Source organism: Colias eurytheme, chromosome 29, assembly GCF_061535395.1.
Source record: "Colias eurytheme isolate Ceu_HAF_F1 chromosome 29, ilColEury1 Martin Lab GWU primary, whole genome shotgun sequence".
Classification (NCBI taxonomy): Eukaryota; Metazoa; Arthropoda; class Insecta; order Lepidoptera; family Pieridae; genus Colias; species Colias eurytheme.
Window position 1 is genome coordinate 2637044 of NC_143008.1, and position 17199 is coordinate 2654242.

Here is a 17199-nt window from a genome sequence, read left to right on the forward strand (position 1 = left end):
ATACTATCTAATATAATTTATTAAATAGTTAAAAACGTCGGGGAAATAATGTGGACACACAATATACAATAATATACAAAAAAGCTTTGATCAGCGAATTGCATAATATGTGTCCCTACACTGGTTGTGATAATGCGATATCAATATAAGTGTATGTGTGTGTCCAGGTGACGGCGCTGTGTGCGGTGGGCGCGGACGCGTACGTGGGCACCGCGTGGGGCTGCGTCGTGGTCGCACGGGCCGCCTCGCTGCAGCCGCTGGCCGTGTGCCGCCCGCACGATGAGGAGGTACGATATGTGCAAACACACACACATAGACAAACACAAGTACACATACACACACAACTCGCTGCGCCCGATGCGTCTGCCCACTACCATCATTCTACCCACTATCTGGGTGTACTAATATTTAAATAGAAATAGATTAAATTACACTAATTCTTCGTGTCACAAATTCTTCATTGCCACAGATTAGAGAATAAATTCTTGAATGTATCTACCCGCCAACTATATCAAGCATTTCTATTTATTTAGTTATTGTCTTAACATGTCCCTTGGATACCATAAAGTAACTTTTTTTACTCCATTTCTCAACATTTGATATACTCATGTGTTGTTTTTTATTTTATTGTCTCTCTGTATATTTTTCATCTGCCAACCCGCACTTAGCGTGGTGGATTATGACCTGATCCCTTATGGGAGACCCATGTACCAGCAGTGGGAACATTTATGGGCTGATGATGATGATGATGATGATGATGATATTTTTAGGTGCGGGCAATACTGCCTTTATACCCACATGGAAATGCGACAAATCCGATGTTGGCAACCCTGGGCGATGGATACCGACCGCTGCTCAATAGATATGCACCTTCACAGGTGAGAAATAAGAGAAGTACTTGAAAGCAATGAAAAAATATGGTTTTCATTCTTTCAAAGATGTTTACAACTAATTTATTTCATTTTTCATAGACAGGAGAACATCGTCGCTGTTTAAATATGATTTATTATTATAAAGAATAACTCAAAAATGTGTTTATTAAAAGTCAAATGTTAAAAAAAATCACGAAACTATTTTAACGATATGTATTCTTTACTTTAACCCATTGAGCCCCGAACGGCCCGATCGGTCCACGACACAATAGATTTTCTATTGTGTCTGTGATTCCGGGCCTGAGTTATTAATAGGGTATAAGTTCGATTCCTGTTATAATATTGTGCTAAAATCCTAAATTTATAATTAATATACCTTTTTTTATTGTTTTTCAGTCTAACAACCCGAACATTGCGCTCAGCGGTTTCTACTGTCTACTATGGCGGACTCAACATTGGATACCTGATTGAAGAAATAAAAAAAAGACGTGTGTCACTCGGGGACTGCCGCAGTAAAGCTATTGCATGCTATGCCTTCAAGCCACACCTCCACGCCCGTCGGAGTGGGGAGCGTGAGGTTTTTTCGTTACGGAATTTCTGAATTCGGTCCCCGCGCTCAAGGCCCGCGATAGAAGCTATGCAATAGCTTAAAAACTAGTAAATAATAACAAAAGTAAAAAATAAATACGTACCTAGTTAACCTAATGAACTACAATAAACCACGAGACTCCAAAAATGTCCAATGCAAAACTTAGAAAATTTAGAAAACTCTGCCTGCCTGTTTGTATTAGGCATGCAGAGTTTTCTAAATTTTTAACGATACAATATACATACTTTGAACATTACTGCCATGGAATAAGGTGTTAATTTCAATGAATATTGTATACAACACCGCTCGGACATTTTTGAAGACCTTTTAATAGGCGAATGGGAAACTTGTTTATCGTAAACGTCAATAAAATAACGCTAAAATTTTCCATCGAATTACCTACATAGAACATTTTTATAAGTGTAGGACTTAGATATGTTTAGGGTAGCTAAGTAGGTAACGTAATACCTAGATTTTTTATCTACCTGTAGGTGTTCAGTCTCTAGAAAATTTTCTATTAATACGATCTGTAGTATTCTATAGGTATTATACTACTAAATTAACCTATAACTTAAATAAATATACCGGCGGCAGAATTGAGAACCTCCTTTTTTTGCAGTCGGTTAATAAGGATCAAAGTCAACTCAAACATTTATCTATTATGTAAAAATTCCTTTAAAACTGTTTTTCCACTCACGTATAAACGGCTTATCACATTTGTATGAAATTTGGTATACAGATAGATTATAGTCCGAAAGTCTTGAAAAAATACTTTAAATCGATTACCCAAGTACGAAGCAAGTGATGCCACGGGTTTCAGCTTGTAAAATATAAGATGATGACTTATCATCATATAGATAAATAGGAATTTACTAGAATTTATTATAAGTACATGTAAATAAGGAATTCTTTAAAATACTCAAGTATTGTTGTGTTTTGTTAATAATAATTTTTAACTTTACTTTCATAAAGTTTGTGTGGGTATTATTTAAGGATGTAGCAATTTCTTGCTAAATATTGCTAAAACTATAAAAAACTATGTTTTATTTAAGTTAAAACTAAAATGCACATTTGTAACTTTGAAAATCAATACTTATTACTTACTACGTTACTTACGTTTCCGCCCGCGGCTTCGCCCGCGCAGTCAAAGAAAAACCCGCATAGTTCCCGTTCCCGTTGGAATTCCGGGATTGCGTCATTTTCCCGGGTTAAAAAGTAGCCTATGTCCTTTCTCGGGTATCAAAATATTTCCATACCAAATTTCATGAAAATTGGTCGAGTAGTTTAGGCGTGATTGCGTAACAGACAGACAGACAGAGTTACTTTCACATTTATAATATTATAGTATGGATTATGTTACTAACATACATATACTAACACATAAAATTCTCTTGGATATTCTAAAATTTTCATTAAAACTATCGTATATTTTTAAATTGGTAATATCTATCACGATAATTTTAAAATACTTTAGAGTTAAGGGCATTTTTATTTTGCTTTTCATTCTATGTACATACTAGTGTCAAAACTATGAGAAATGGCTGACAAATCTGTTTCCGTGTTTGAAAAAATCCACAGCAGCAATTTTAATAATAATTATTAATACCACAGACTAATAATAATATACTACGTATACAATTAATACTAAACTAATGATTTTGTCTTTTTTCTCGGTAGGAATATTTATAAAAAAGAGCGTGTGTGCCCAGAAGTGAAACTTCTTTTGCAAGATTAATTAGAACTAATAAGAAAATCGCCGCCTTACTCCATGACGTGACGGTATTACTATGATACCTTGAAATTTTACTCTCAACGCGCCTAAAGAAGTTTCACTTCAAAAGGATTTCAAAATGAGTTGCTAGACGTAGAATATTTTTGTAATTATGTTCATTATTTTTATAAATAGTAGTAGGTACAATTAAGTCCTATAGTAATTTTAGTCGTAAAAAATTATTTATGAAATAATTGCACCAAAAAACCACGTCAGTCAGTCTTAATATTAAACGTAGGTAGTGCTTGCAAAAAGTTTTATATTTTAATAGTATAAGATATATCGTATTTAATATTTTCAAGTGCTGTTTATGTAGCATAACCGCTTTATTATTTTTATACTGTTTTCTATGTAAATAAAACGTAATTTATATTGTTTTTTTATAAATAAGTTGGTATATTGTCAAAAATGCATAATGTGATGATGCGAAATCTTAATTTTAAAATGGTTTGAAATTTGATAAAATTGTGTGATTAAGAATGAAACATTATTTTAATTTTATAGTTTTTTTGTACAATTGAAATACGCCTTATTTATTATGCGTTTAGATTGTATCGGTTATAGATATTGTATGGCCCATTTTTGTGAAATGCTTATCAGATGTGTTGGTACCAAAGATGAATAATAAAATATTAAACGAATAATCTTGTTTTATTTTCTACACTTCCATATTTTAGGTAATCTCTATCCTTACTTTTATGTTTGTCTTTCTTTCCCGTGTCAACGGAGCTATTTTATGGTATGATCTTTATGATCGGGTGTTAGTTTGGGGGCTAGGCAGTGATATAGGCTACTTTGTATCGCAGTAAAATATCTCTATCGGAAGACTCATTATGATGCGCATTAGACTCATTTTGTCTCTCCCATCAAGTCCCCATAGACTTGAAAATCTAATAAAAAAGTCTCCCGGGAGTTGCGTCGCTACGTGCGCGCATTTTCTTACTAGCCCATAGAGTTGATGGGAGAGACAAAACTCGCGTCAGGACTGATCGGTACTCGGAACCGATACCTTAGTTGGGAATCTAATAAAATAAAAATTGCTTAGTTCCGAGTCGGTACTCGGAACTAAGCAACAATGCCAACAAATACTAATGAATAATATCCATATCGTCCTTGACAATAATGCAGTGGGTAGGGCAGATGTATCGAGGAATTTAGGTATTTTATTAGATTCCCAACTAAGGTATCAGGAACATGTTGATGGATTGATTAGAAATGCTTTTTATAGGCTTAAGGTTCTGTATGGCTTCAGGGAGCATCTGTCAGAAGAAGTGCGAATTTTACTTACCGAGTCCTTAATTCTTTCACTCTTCAATAACTGTGACGTTGTGTACGGTCCACGCCTTTACGGGAAAACAGAACGAGCCATTCAACGAGTACAAAATGCATGCGCTCGTTTCTGACTGATAAAAGCAAGACGACCAGCATACCTCTACGCTAAACTTACGTGGATAGACGACTATCACGCTCTCAATACGCGTAGTAAGAATTCCAGTCAGTTGGTGATACCGAAGCATAACACCTCAGTTGTATACGTAGTATATTATTATTAGTCTGTGCCTCAGGCTTTAAAGGTAGCTTTAGGTACGCCGCGTCCAAAATCTGGAATACTTACCGCCACCTCTAAAATTGAAACAGGATATATCCTTCTTGACATTCAAAAGAAAATTAAAAGACATTCTGTTACAAAAGCAAATCGAAGACTGGCGCGCCGTAACCCAATAGCTTCCTTTCTATTGATCTTGGGGTGATGATATACCTATGGCCTATGAGAACGGTATTCAATGTACTGTTTTGACTTTCCTGCGATGTATATGTATTATTGTATATGTATATATATATATATATATTTATATATATATATTTATGACATATAATATATTCTGCCCTAACATAAATTATATATGCATATATTTATTATATTTATTTATTACTAGCGGTCCGCCCCGGCTTCGCCCGTGGTACATATTTACGTTTTCTCTACATAAAAACCATCCTCGTAAGTACTTCAAGGAATATAATAAAAAAAGAATTATCGAAATCGGTTCAGCCGTTCTCGAGTTATGCGCTTACCAACACATTTTGCGATTCATTTTTATATATAAGAAGAAGATTAATATTAATATACTTCATTATGTATTTATTTTAAGTAGATACGCTTATTTATTTTTTTTTAATATTAAGATAAATTTTAAGTTAAATTTTGTTATGTTGTTGGCTGTGTTTTTTGCAATAAATTTATTTTCTTTCTTCTTTCTTTCTTTCAAAGATTTTATACCCATTACAGAAAAAGTGCCCAACGCCGCTAAAGAACTTCAAAAAAATCGATCACAAGGCGGGATTCTAACCCGCTTTTAGTCAATTGATATAACTCTTTTATACTGTATAATTTTCTTCTAAAATCCTTGCTAAACTAGATTTCCGCCCGCGGCTTCGTCCGCATTTTCAAAGGAAAACCCGCATAGTTCCCGTTCCCGTGGGATTCCGGGATAAAACCTATCCTATGTGTTAATCCAAGTTACCTCTATGCGTATGTGCGCTTAATTTCATTGTAATCGGTTCAGTAGAATTTGCGTGAAAGAGTAACAAACACACACACACATATTCACAAACTTTCGCATTTATAATAATAGTAGGATAGGATGCAAATGCTTGTCTTTATTACACGTCTAAACGCAGTGATTTTATATTGTTATCTGTACTAATATTATAAAGCTGAGAGTTTGTTTGAACGCGCTAATCTCAAGAACTACTGGTCCGATTTGAAAAATTCTTTCGGTGTTGGATAGCTAATTTATCGAGGTAGGCTATAGGCTATAATATCATCACACTTCGACCAACAGGAGTGGAGCCACGGGGGTGAAACCGCGCGGAGCAGCTAGTTATTGATAAAATATTCAGTGATTTGATTTTTTTAAGGTGCTAACATACTCAAATATTGTAGGTGTATTTTAGATTGGTACATTGCATACAAATGCATTAAAAGTATAAATTTTTATAGCCGATCCCGGCTCGTGATCGAATTTTTCTATTCTTTGAACATTTAAAACATTTTATTAAACTTTATGAAAATCGGCTGAGCAGTTTTGCGTGAAGCAGTAACAAAAAATCATACAAAGATTCGCATTTATAATATAAAATAAGTATAAAATATTGATAGGATTAGTATTAGACTAGCATTAGACTTATTACCTAACATAAGACTAGCTTTCCGCCCGCGGATTCGCTCGCGTGGACTACAAATTGTTGGCTCCGTGGATTTTTTTGAAAATACATTACTTTTATACCAAACACATATCGCAAAATGTTTATAGTATAAATCCAGTAATACTGTGGAAAGCCGCTAAGTCAAATTTAAAAGTATAGGACTTAAAAATAATACATGTAGGTACCAATAATGCAGGAATGAAATAGGAATAAAAAACAAAAATACAGAGATGTAAAAATTATTTATTATTCATCTTCTTTTTCATAATTATTATCTCTTATAAGTAAAACATCATATAATCTTATAAATTTAATATATAAAAACTAAAAAACACGCTTAAACTCATGAAATTATTGTATTTTCACTGATCCTTGATAATTCTAGTAGATAAGTGGATCAAAACAGAGTCTAAAGCGCGTCACACACGGTGAACCGTGAAGATACTATAATATTTTATCTTAAGATACGGATTTCTTTTTGTCATTGCGTACTAAGAGCGTATACGCACTATGCGGGTAGCCGCATTGCGGGTAGCCGTCCGGCTGACCGCAAGCACAATTATGTACGTAATATTCATTTCTATGCGCACTGTGCGGTCTGCGGTAGCCGCATCGCAGTGCGCATATTTATTTATTTATTTAAATAGGTACACATCACAGCTGACAATTTTGACTAATTATACACAAATGAATAGAAATGAATATAGAAATGAATATTACGTACATAATTGTGCTTGCGGTCAGCCGGACGGCTACCCGCAATGCGGCTACCCGCATAGTGCGTATACGCTCTAAGACCCCTGTAGAACCGCCATCCTGTTACAAATGACGCGAAATTTTGTGGGTCATTTGTAACAGGATGGCGGTTCTACAGGAGTCTTAGTACGTAATGACAAAAAGAAAAATGATGGTCCGAACGCTGATACCGGATGCGTTAAGATACTGTAATATAAAATATAACAGTATCTTAAGATAAAATATTATAGTATCTTCACCGTGTGTGACGCGCTTTAAGGTTGCATACAAACATACAGGTGAAGAATAAAACGTGTTAAAAAGGACGCAGGTGGATCAATCTCACCTTAAGCGAGCAGGGGCCTTAATATGATCTTATAGCGCAAAGCAATGTGGCAACCCCTCTAGCGATGCAAACGATACATCGATGTTTAAAAAAATCGATGTATCGTTCAAAAATGTTGAAACTCAATTTATGAACGATGTTTTTATGAACGATGTTTACTAGCGCCATCTATTGATTCGTGCGTATATTGCCAAGAACTCGTGCAACCTTGCTTGCTCAAAACCTTGCCATACAAAAACAATACTTTTTTAATATTTTTTTTTATTTTTATTTGCGTACCTAATATCAAATCTCGATATTTCTTATAAATATATTGTTAAAGTGTTAAAATTTACTGTAAATTCAGTTTGTAATAACACACAGTGTTGTTTTTCAGTGTTATTTTGTGTCTTTAGTGTTTAAAGTCGAAATGCTTTCCCATAAGGAAGCAACAAAAAACACGTTGTCTGAGGACGATTCAAAGACCGGTGTTGCGAATGAAAACCGGCATCCAAAGTGTAGTGGTGAGTCGACTTCCTCGTCCTCGGAGGACGAGAGGAGCGGGATTCCATCCATCATATAGAAAGCCCCGCGAAAGCAATGTCCCAGTTTCTTGTATTTCATTATTTTACGACATAATAATTAAAACCTGCAATGAAGCAGACTTACCGTCCGACGTGAAGGGAATCCTATTCAAAATTATTGACATCATAACCTCCAATAATGGCTCTGAGGACCATTATACAATGGAACTGTAGAAGCATTCGGAATAAAAAACATCAACTCATATATTTTATTAATAAATAACCAAGGGGAAAAAATGCCTCAGAAGAGAAACAAGGACCCATCAATATCAAAATATCTGTGGCACCAACCCAAGAAGCAAATGAAAATTGTGTTGCTACAAATGACACTGACAATGAACCTAGTATAAATGGGACAATACTGACCGAGAAACCCACAAAAAAAACGCGCTCTGAAGAAAATCAAAGAAGTAAAGAATGGATGGCCAGAAATATATGGGGTTTCGTAAACCAAGAGGGCAAAAAATACATTTAATGATACAGATAGAAGCGAAAGAAAATTATTACCCAGATGTAATTGCAGCAAAAAAGACACTAAAGTCACAAATTCGACAAAGAAATGTTATGAGATAACCGAAGCAGATCGACAGGAAATATTTACAAATCTATGGTCTAAAATGAACTGGGATCAAAGAAAAGTTTTCGTGTCTAACACCGTCTTCAACCGTGAAGCTAAACGTAAGACTACTGAAGGAAATAGCAGACGTAGTCAATAGTCATTCTTTAGCTTACCATTTTCAAATCCATACTAATATGTATTACAAATGCGAAAGTAACTCTGTCTGTCTGTCTGTTACTCAATCACGCCTAAACTACTGAACCAATTTGCATGAAATTTGGTATGGAGATATTTTGATACCCGAGAAAGGACATAGGCTACCTTTTATTACGAAATATGTACCACGGGCGAAGCCGGGGCGGACCTCTAGTAAGAAATTTATTAGTTGTTTGTAAAACCACGTACTTAAACACAACTGGACTGGGTCAGTGGTCAGTTGCAGATTGGTCGGCAAGAAGTCAGCATGGTGTTATAAAACAACATTCATCAGTTGTGGCCTCCAGAGCCCCTAGAGAAAACCAGAACACTGCTAAGCTTGAGTTTCTAAAAAAAGTTCGTTAATCTTCTCAATAAATTACACGCCATTACTGTCGAAAATCAACAAAAAAATTATACTTGGAACAGACGTTTACTACTTATCAATCGCTTTACAATGTTTATAAGTCTAGTTGTGAAAAAGAAGGCATAGATGCCCTAACCATTAACAAGATGAAAGATGTACTTTCAGAAATGAATGTTTCTTTGTTTTAACAACTTGTTTGTGGTCGATCTTTAACTTCGGTTTCCGACTGTAATTCTCATGAACCAGATGCCATTTGGGCTCATTTATTGCCAATTATAAAATAAAGAAAATGACCCAATTAATATTATCCATTTTTTCTCCGACGGCCCCACCAGCAAATATAGACAAAAAACTTTTATATGTTAAATTTATTCACAGATAAACTTAATTTAAAATTCTCCAGTCTCCACGTGGTGTTACGGGTAGTGTTGGTGGGTCGGTCATAAGACAGCTTGATAGTAGACTACGCTACGGAAAAGACGTTACTAATGCGACAGATTCCTACAATGTTTTAAATATGTTTATGAAATCTGTAAAGTGTTTTTACATCAATGAGGGCGATCTAATACCACTTAATATCAAACCAAATAATATCGCCAAAAAGAAATATAATACACAACAACAGGCTACTTAGTTGCTTTTGTGGTGATAAAGGAGGTATGTGCAATTGTTATTATCCGAAAACTCATCAGCTCATTCCATTTGATTGTGACACTAATAAAATATTAATTACGGCAAATATCAGCAATAATGCTACGTTAAGTAATAAAATTTCCAGTGATTATGTTACGTATGATACAGTTAAAATTAATGACTCTATTACGGCCAATAGCCAGTAGCGGCGTAAAGGGGGGGCGGTGGGGACGGTCCGCCCCAAGCATCCAGAGGTGACAACACGGTGACAAAGAAATGCCAACTCTGTCGCGCAGATAGTAGCCGCTGGCGCATCTGCAGGACAAGAATGGCGCGGGCGAAAGGGGGTCCCTTGCCGCTCGTGAAACAAGTTGACAGTTGGTCAGTCAGTGCTATTGTTTATAACCGTCGCGTTGCGTCACATTAATTAAAACGAAAGTCAATAAGTACTAAATACTACCTTTCCTTTTGATGTGAAATCCTAGAAGAAGTTAATCAGACACAAAAGTATATCCAAACATCTGGGCTATCGCTGGAAAAGTGTGTTATAAAAATCAAAGCCCTAAAAATTTTTCTTCAAACTCAACGTATCCAAATAGTGGAAAGAGCTATTTCCTACGCAACTGAAAAATGTGAGGACTTGGATATTTCCGTTGAAAGAAGAGGGAGGAGGATATTCCGACGACGAATGCCAGGAGAAATGTCCCAAGACGTTGGACTAACATTGCCAGACGAGTTGCATAGAGCTATGTTAGAATGTCTTGATAGATTTTACGAAGAACTAGAGCATCGCTACAAAGCAATGGATGACATTCTCACAACATTTGGTGTTGTTCAGAAGAAGACCTTCGTGATATGGTTCCAAATCTTACAAAAATCTATGATGAATTTTCTGCAGAGGACATTATTTTGGAGATTTTACGAGGGAGGCGCCACTTGGAAGCCGCCAGCATTTCTCTTCAAGAAGCGATCCAATGGACTACCCTGGAGCTTTTAAAATTTATTGTAAAATGGGACTATTCTGAGTCTGTTCCAAATCTAGATCTATGTCTAAGATTTTTTTAAATAATAAATATTAATAAATAAATATTTCAGGACACAGGATTTTCACACACGGCACAATCTGATATCATAGCTCTAAGCTTTCGCTTGTGTTATGGAAACCAGATGGCTGATAAACATACATATATATAATTTTTAAATAAATACTTATATAGATAATTAACACCCAGACACAGAGCAAACATCTATGTTCATCACACAAATATTTGCCCCGGGTGGGAATCGAACCCACGACCTCTGGCTTGGAAGGCAGGGCCACTACCAACCAAGCCAACCGGTCAGTCAGGTTAACTATTTGTGTTCCGGTGGTTTCTTGTGAAAGAAGTTTCTCAAAATTAAAGTTAATAAAATCTTACTTAAGATCTACAATGAGCCAAACACGACTTGCTAGTCTATCCATATTGTCCATTGAAAAAGACAGAAAAGTAAATTTTGATAATGTCATTGAGTATTTTAGCAAAATAAAGTCACGTAAACACGTTTAATAATATATTTTGTCGTTTTATTTTGAGGGTGCTCAATAGAAAGTCGCCCCGGGTGCCAACCTATGCTACGCCGCCACTGCCAATAGCACAAAGACTATTATTAGCAATGATCATACATTACTTTCATTTAGTGCTGCTGATAATAATTTAACTGTTTCGGAATCGCTTGTACAAGATTTAAATTTTATTATTGGTGAAGACATATTCTTAGATAAATCTCATGCAAATGAGTCATCGTCAAATTTACTATCAGAAAACGCAACTACTTGTCTGCTGGAGACCAATAACGAGAATATTTTAGTTCAGATAACATAGTTACAGCTAATGTATCTCCACTCTGACGTAACTTGTAAACAAATAACTTTACAAAATGATCAACAACATCAAATTCCTTTAAAAAAAGCTCTCTTTTTGCTGCCTGGGAGCTTACACTAATAAAGAGTTCGGTGAAAACATTCAACTGCAGTTAGACTGTCGAACGAGATGGTCAAGCATGAATGATATGATAGGATCGTTACTGAAAATGAAAGACTGCGTTTTAAAACTTCTCATTGATATCAAGTTGACATATCGTTTACGGATTTTGAAATACAAACGCTAACCGAAATCCATCGAAGTTTAAAAGTAGTAAAACTAACTGAAAACTCTTTGCCGACATAATGCGAGACTGTATACAGCAGACACGGCATTAAAATTCATGCTGATGAAACTTGACCAACAAAATACATTTTTGAGTTCAAACCTCGCTGTGAACTTGCGACGTCGCGTCGAAAGACGTTTATTAATAGCAGGAATACGCGATGATTCATTATTTTATGGTGTCGCACAAGGCGTCGCGCGAGAAGCGGCCAGGCTTTATCGGCAATTTGCTGAACGCCAGCCAGGCCCGGCTGTGAAGCGCTTTCTTGACCATTGCGTTTTCGTGAGGCTACATAATTCTTTCCTAGAAGGAGTTATCCCTGGCTTTCGTGGTCGTGAACCTGGACGCGTAAACAGAGATGATGAAGATGTTATCGTGGAGGAATTGCGTCGTGATCCAACTACATACAAGCCAAAAAAAATGTCAAGGCGGGAATGCCCAGGATTATAATTCATAGAACTATTCGAGCTAACCAACTTCATCCTTACCATTATCAAAAAGTTCAAGCTTTGAAACCCGAAGATTATCCTAGAAGAATGGCAATCTGTAGAGAAATGTTGAGGAGAGATCGGGAGGACCCAAATTTTTTTGATAACGTTTTGTGGACCGATGAAAGTCGGTTTGAGCGAGTTGGATTATTTAATACGCATAACACGCATTATTATGCAGTGACTAATCCCAACTTAGTAAGGATAGATATAATATAGTTCAATATCTTATCGAGATCATATTAATCAAACAACTGATAGTTGAAAGACTGTGACTTGACAATAAAAAAATTCTCTCCACAAAATATGAAGTGAGACAATTTGCTCATTAGAAAATTGATACATTTTAATAGTTAATTATTTTATTTGCAGTAAGAAAAAATTTGGAAAATCCAAATGAGCAGGCCTTAAGCGCTCATGTCGTACACGAATTATTTAAATTAAGGTCACCCGGGGCTATTGTAGCCAAGGGGCAAATGTAGCTGATTGAAATAACTAGTTACCGTTTCGTTATTAAAATAAGTGACATCTGTGGCTGTAAAGAGAAACTTCAGTTGAGTTTGGTTGCAACAGATGGCGCAACTAACGCTTAAACTGTTTTATCTACGGAAAATCTTTTTAATCTGCCATTTTGAAGTAATGTCAGTGATCAGTGGTCGGTGGGAAAATATTCTCGAAAAAATTGTTTTTGTGCAAAATTAAGAGGTGTTTTGTAGCGAATCGTGAAACTAGGAAAGGTAAGTCATTTTTCATTCATTATTTTCATCCTACGCTTAACTAAAATTATGATTTCTGTACCAGCTACGTTCACCCCATCAAAAATTGTACGTGGGGTAATTGTAGCTACTTTGACAGCTACAATTGCCCCCGTGCTTTTATATGAAAATCTAAAACACTAGTGATGTCAAGAAATCGATTGAAAGAGCGACTGGTAATAAATTTGATAAGTTACCAGTCCTTTAGAACACGTGATTGTACAAGTGATATATAATATACGAATTTCTTAAAAAAAAACATCATAATAATGTATTTTTTTGTTACTTATCATACATAACATTTCGCAGTGCTTTTGTTGTATGGGAGGTCATTTTTTCCAAACTCCTATGGGAAATATGATTATCAGTGGGTAATTAATTACGAGTATAAACTAATTTCATAAAGAAGTTGAATACGAAAGTAACACAGACAATATTTTTTTAGTTTGTAAGTTTTGATGTAAGGGACTACTAAACCCATTTTCAAAAATTCTTTTTCTGATATTAAGCTACCCTATTCCCGAGTGACAAAAGGTGTATTTTTAGGAAACTGGGGTTAAACTGCAGGTAATTTCTACTACACAATAATCATAATAGGGTAATAATGACATAGATACTTAAGGATGGTTACTGTTGTTGTATGGATATTTTAACAAACTTATTTTTATTTTATTTTTAGATGGTTCGGCATTACAAGCGTAAAACTGAAAGTCCGTATTCAAGGGAGAATCTTTTAGAAGCAGTAGAAGCTGTGAAATCTAATAGAATGAGCAGTTATCAAGCTGCAGAACATTTTGGTGTTCCCAGAGCCACGATTTATGCGCATGTAACTGGAACGCGTGGTTTTAATAAACCAGGCAGGTCCACGGTGTTTCATAAAGATTTGGAACTGAGAATGGTTAACTGTATTCACGTAATGGAAAAATGTGGGTTTCCGTTAACTGCTAAGGAAGTCATATCCTTGGTTAGCGAATTTATTCGAAGAAACGGGATTGTGACTGCGTTTAAAAATGACATTCTAGGTCAAGACTGGTTCAGAAATTTTAGAAGAAGGCACAATCTTTCATTAAAAAAGCCGCAATCGGTGGAAATCGCCAGAAGAAAGGCGTGCAATCCCTTCACGGTATACGAATATTTTGATATACTCGAAAACGCTATTCGTGATTTAGATTTATCGTCCGCACCCGATCGTATTTACAATCTTGACGAAACTAGTTTCTGTCAGGATCCATCAAAAAGTAAAGTTGTCGGAAAAGTTGGTCACCGTTGTACAAGAACAACAAGCTCACCCGGTAGAACCAATACGTCCGTTCTTCTTGCAGCAAATGCAAATGGTGATAAAATTCCGCCTCTCATTATTTTCCAAGGGAAATATTTGTGGAACGAGTGGTTATACCAAAATGAGAATGTCAAAACTGCGTATGCTGTAAGCAAAAAAGGATGGATGGAGACTAGCATCTTTGAGAAATATCTAAAAGATGTTTTCGTACCTGCAATCGGGAGCAAGAGGCCAGTTCTTCTAATATACGATGGACATTCGACTCATACAGATTTGAGCGTAATTGAGTATGCAATATCTGAAGGAATTACAATCCTAAAACTGCCACCCCATTCTTCTGACGTGTTGCAACCTTTAGACTGCAGCGTAATGAAGCCAATGAAGGACAAGTGGGACCAGGAACTCATAAAATGGCAAAGAATGCATGTTGGCTTCAAATTGCCCAAAAGTGAATTTGCTAGACTTTTAACTGGCATTTGGGAGAATTTGAATCCAGTTATTATCTCAAATGGATTTACAAAGACTGGAATTTATCCAGTTAATAGAAATATGATTGGAAAAGAAAAATTTGATTCCTTATCATGGCAAAAGTGGGAGAACTATATACAATCGCAGCATAAAACTATATGCGCTGAAAATATTACAGCCAATTATGATAATATTATGGAGTATTATGACTTCGCATCAATGAAAAAGATGCAGACCTGGAAAATTCCGGAATTAACGTATTTCAAAAGATTCCGAGTCTTAAATGTTTAGCCCGGGTGACCTTAAATGTTAACTTTTTCGCAAAGCCAACTTTTTCAGAAAATGCCAATCGGAAGGAATGAATTAGGTATAATAAGATAAAACAATACTCAGCTGCATTTTTTTTCAATTTCAACGGCTTCTCTCCAGTTAAACAAGTATTTCTCCAGTTAAAAAAAAATTGAAGTGAAAAAATTATATTTTCGAAAGTTATCGTGTTTACTGTGAACACAATCATCCAAAATCCATACGATATAGCATTAAAATTATTTTCTTTTAAATAAAAAATAATTAATCATAACCTAACAAATAATTTTTATAAGCTCAGCGATCATTTTTCAGTTGCTTTTTAAATAATATTCATGTACATCATATTTGTTAGGTACGGTTTAATGCGAGAAAACATCGGATTTCGATTTTTAGGCAAGAGTAGAGCATACCTAATACGCGCTTCGCACTTAAGGCATGCAATTGCGTAGTCGTATTTGTATTGTAACGCCAGAACAAACGACATATACAAGAGAGATGAAAAAAAGACAACCAGAAAGAAAAAAAATATTTGATGAGACACCAGAAGATATTGGAATAGCTGCGAGTGATCACTTCAGGGTTAATACGTTTCTCGTTGTCATAGATAGACTCATATCCGAGTTAGCATAACGGCAAGAGGCTTATCAAGGATTTAACGAAAAATTTTCATTTCTTACCAAAATGAATGAGTTGTTACCATCAGTTCTGACAGAAAAAGCCAGTTTTTTACAAAAAAATGTATCCAAATGATTTAGAAATAGACTTAGTTCAGGAATTACTACACTTTCAAAGCTACCTTTCGTCTGAAAGAATTTCAATAAAACCAATTTCTGGATCATTAATAATTCATTCCTGCAAGAACAGAATCTAGGAAACATTTATCCAAACTTGGATATAGCACTTCGTATGGCTCTTTGTACACCAGCGGCAAATTGTTCAGGTGAAAGAAGCTTCTCTTGCTTGAAGAGAGTAAAGAACTACCTACGTTCGACTTTAAGTTAAGAAAAGCTAAACGCTTTAGCTCTATTGTGCATAGAGTCAGAGCTAATGAACAAGATTTCGTACGACGATATAATAAATGATTTTGCGAATTCAAATTCTCGCAAAAAAGTATTGTAGTTAATGCTTTTATAATTTAACTTAAATCATAATGCTAACAAATAATAAAGAAAATATATATTTATTGTATTGTTTTTAAACTGTGAGTATAATAATAAATGTTAATCAACGTTCGCCAAATATATGTTTTTTACATAAGCTTAATTCATATTTTGTAAGTATTGTATAGTTTTAAGATATACCTTAAAAGTGGTACTTTACTTTAAAAGTGGTATACGATTAGGATATTTTTTCTTTAAAATAATGTTTTTTGATAATTCTTTGCTGTAAAAATAATCAAAATTTAGAGGCGGCAAAAATTTAATAGCCTACGGGCGCCAAATCTATAAATCCGCCACTGTGTTTTGCACAGTAATTGCAGTGATGTAGAAGTGGATATCGACGAAAATCATGTACTGCCCTGTGATTCCGCATCAAATTCAGAAATAGAAGGCGATGAGGACGCAGATCTAGTAGAAAATTCTCAACAACAGAGCTCAAATTTAGATTTTACGTGGGATGATGACGTCCCCTTGTGTGAATTACGATCAAGACCTCGGAAGAAGAATTATTTCGGCAAAGATTGTTTTCGCTGGTCATCGACACCCACTTCTAGTCGGGCGAGAACATTACAACATAACATCGTGCAGGAAAAAGAGGGCGTAAAAGAACGATACAAAAATGTTCTCAATCAATTTGTCACAAGGGGTTGCTGAAAACCAGTGTTGTGTAAGGGCCCTGGCTCTTACACAACTATTTGCTGAGTCAGCCCCTTTTG

General features: G+C 35.4%; 1 protein-coding gene across 1 annotated transcript in view; it reads left to right on the forward strand.

Moving 5' to 3' along the window:
- The window catches only part of Lrrk (Leucine-rich repeat kinase), an 89637-nt gene extending 87991 nt beyond the window's left edge, over positions 1-1646 (forward strand). The window contains 3 exon segments of the mRNA XM_090118405.1: positions 168-287; positions 771-878; positions 1269-1646. Of these exon segments, the coding sequence (XP_089974531.1) occupies positions 168-287; positions 771-878; positions 1269-1343 (303 nt within the window). The 3' untranslated portion in view covers positions 1344-1646.
- Positions 1647-17199: the final 15553 nt, after the last annotated feature.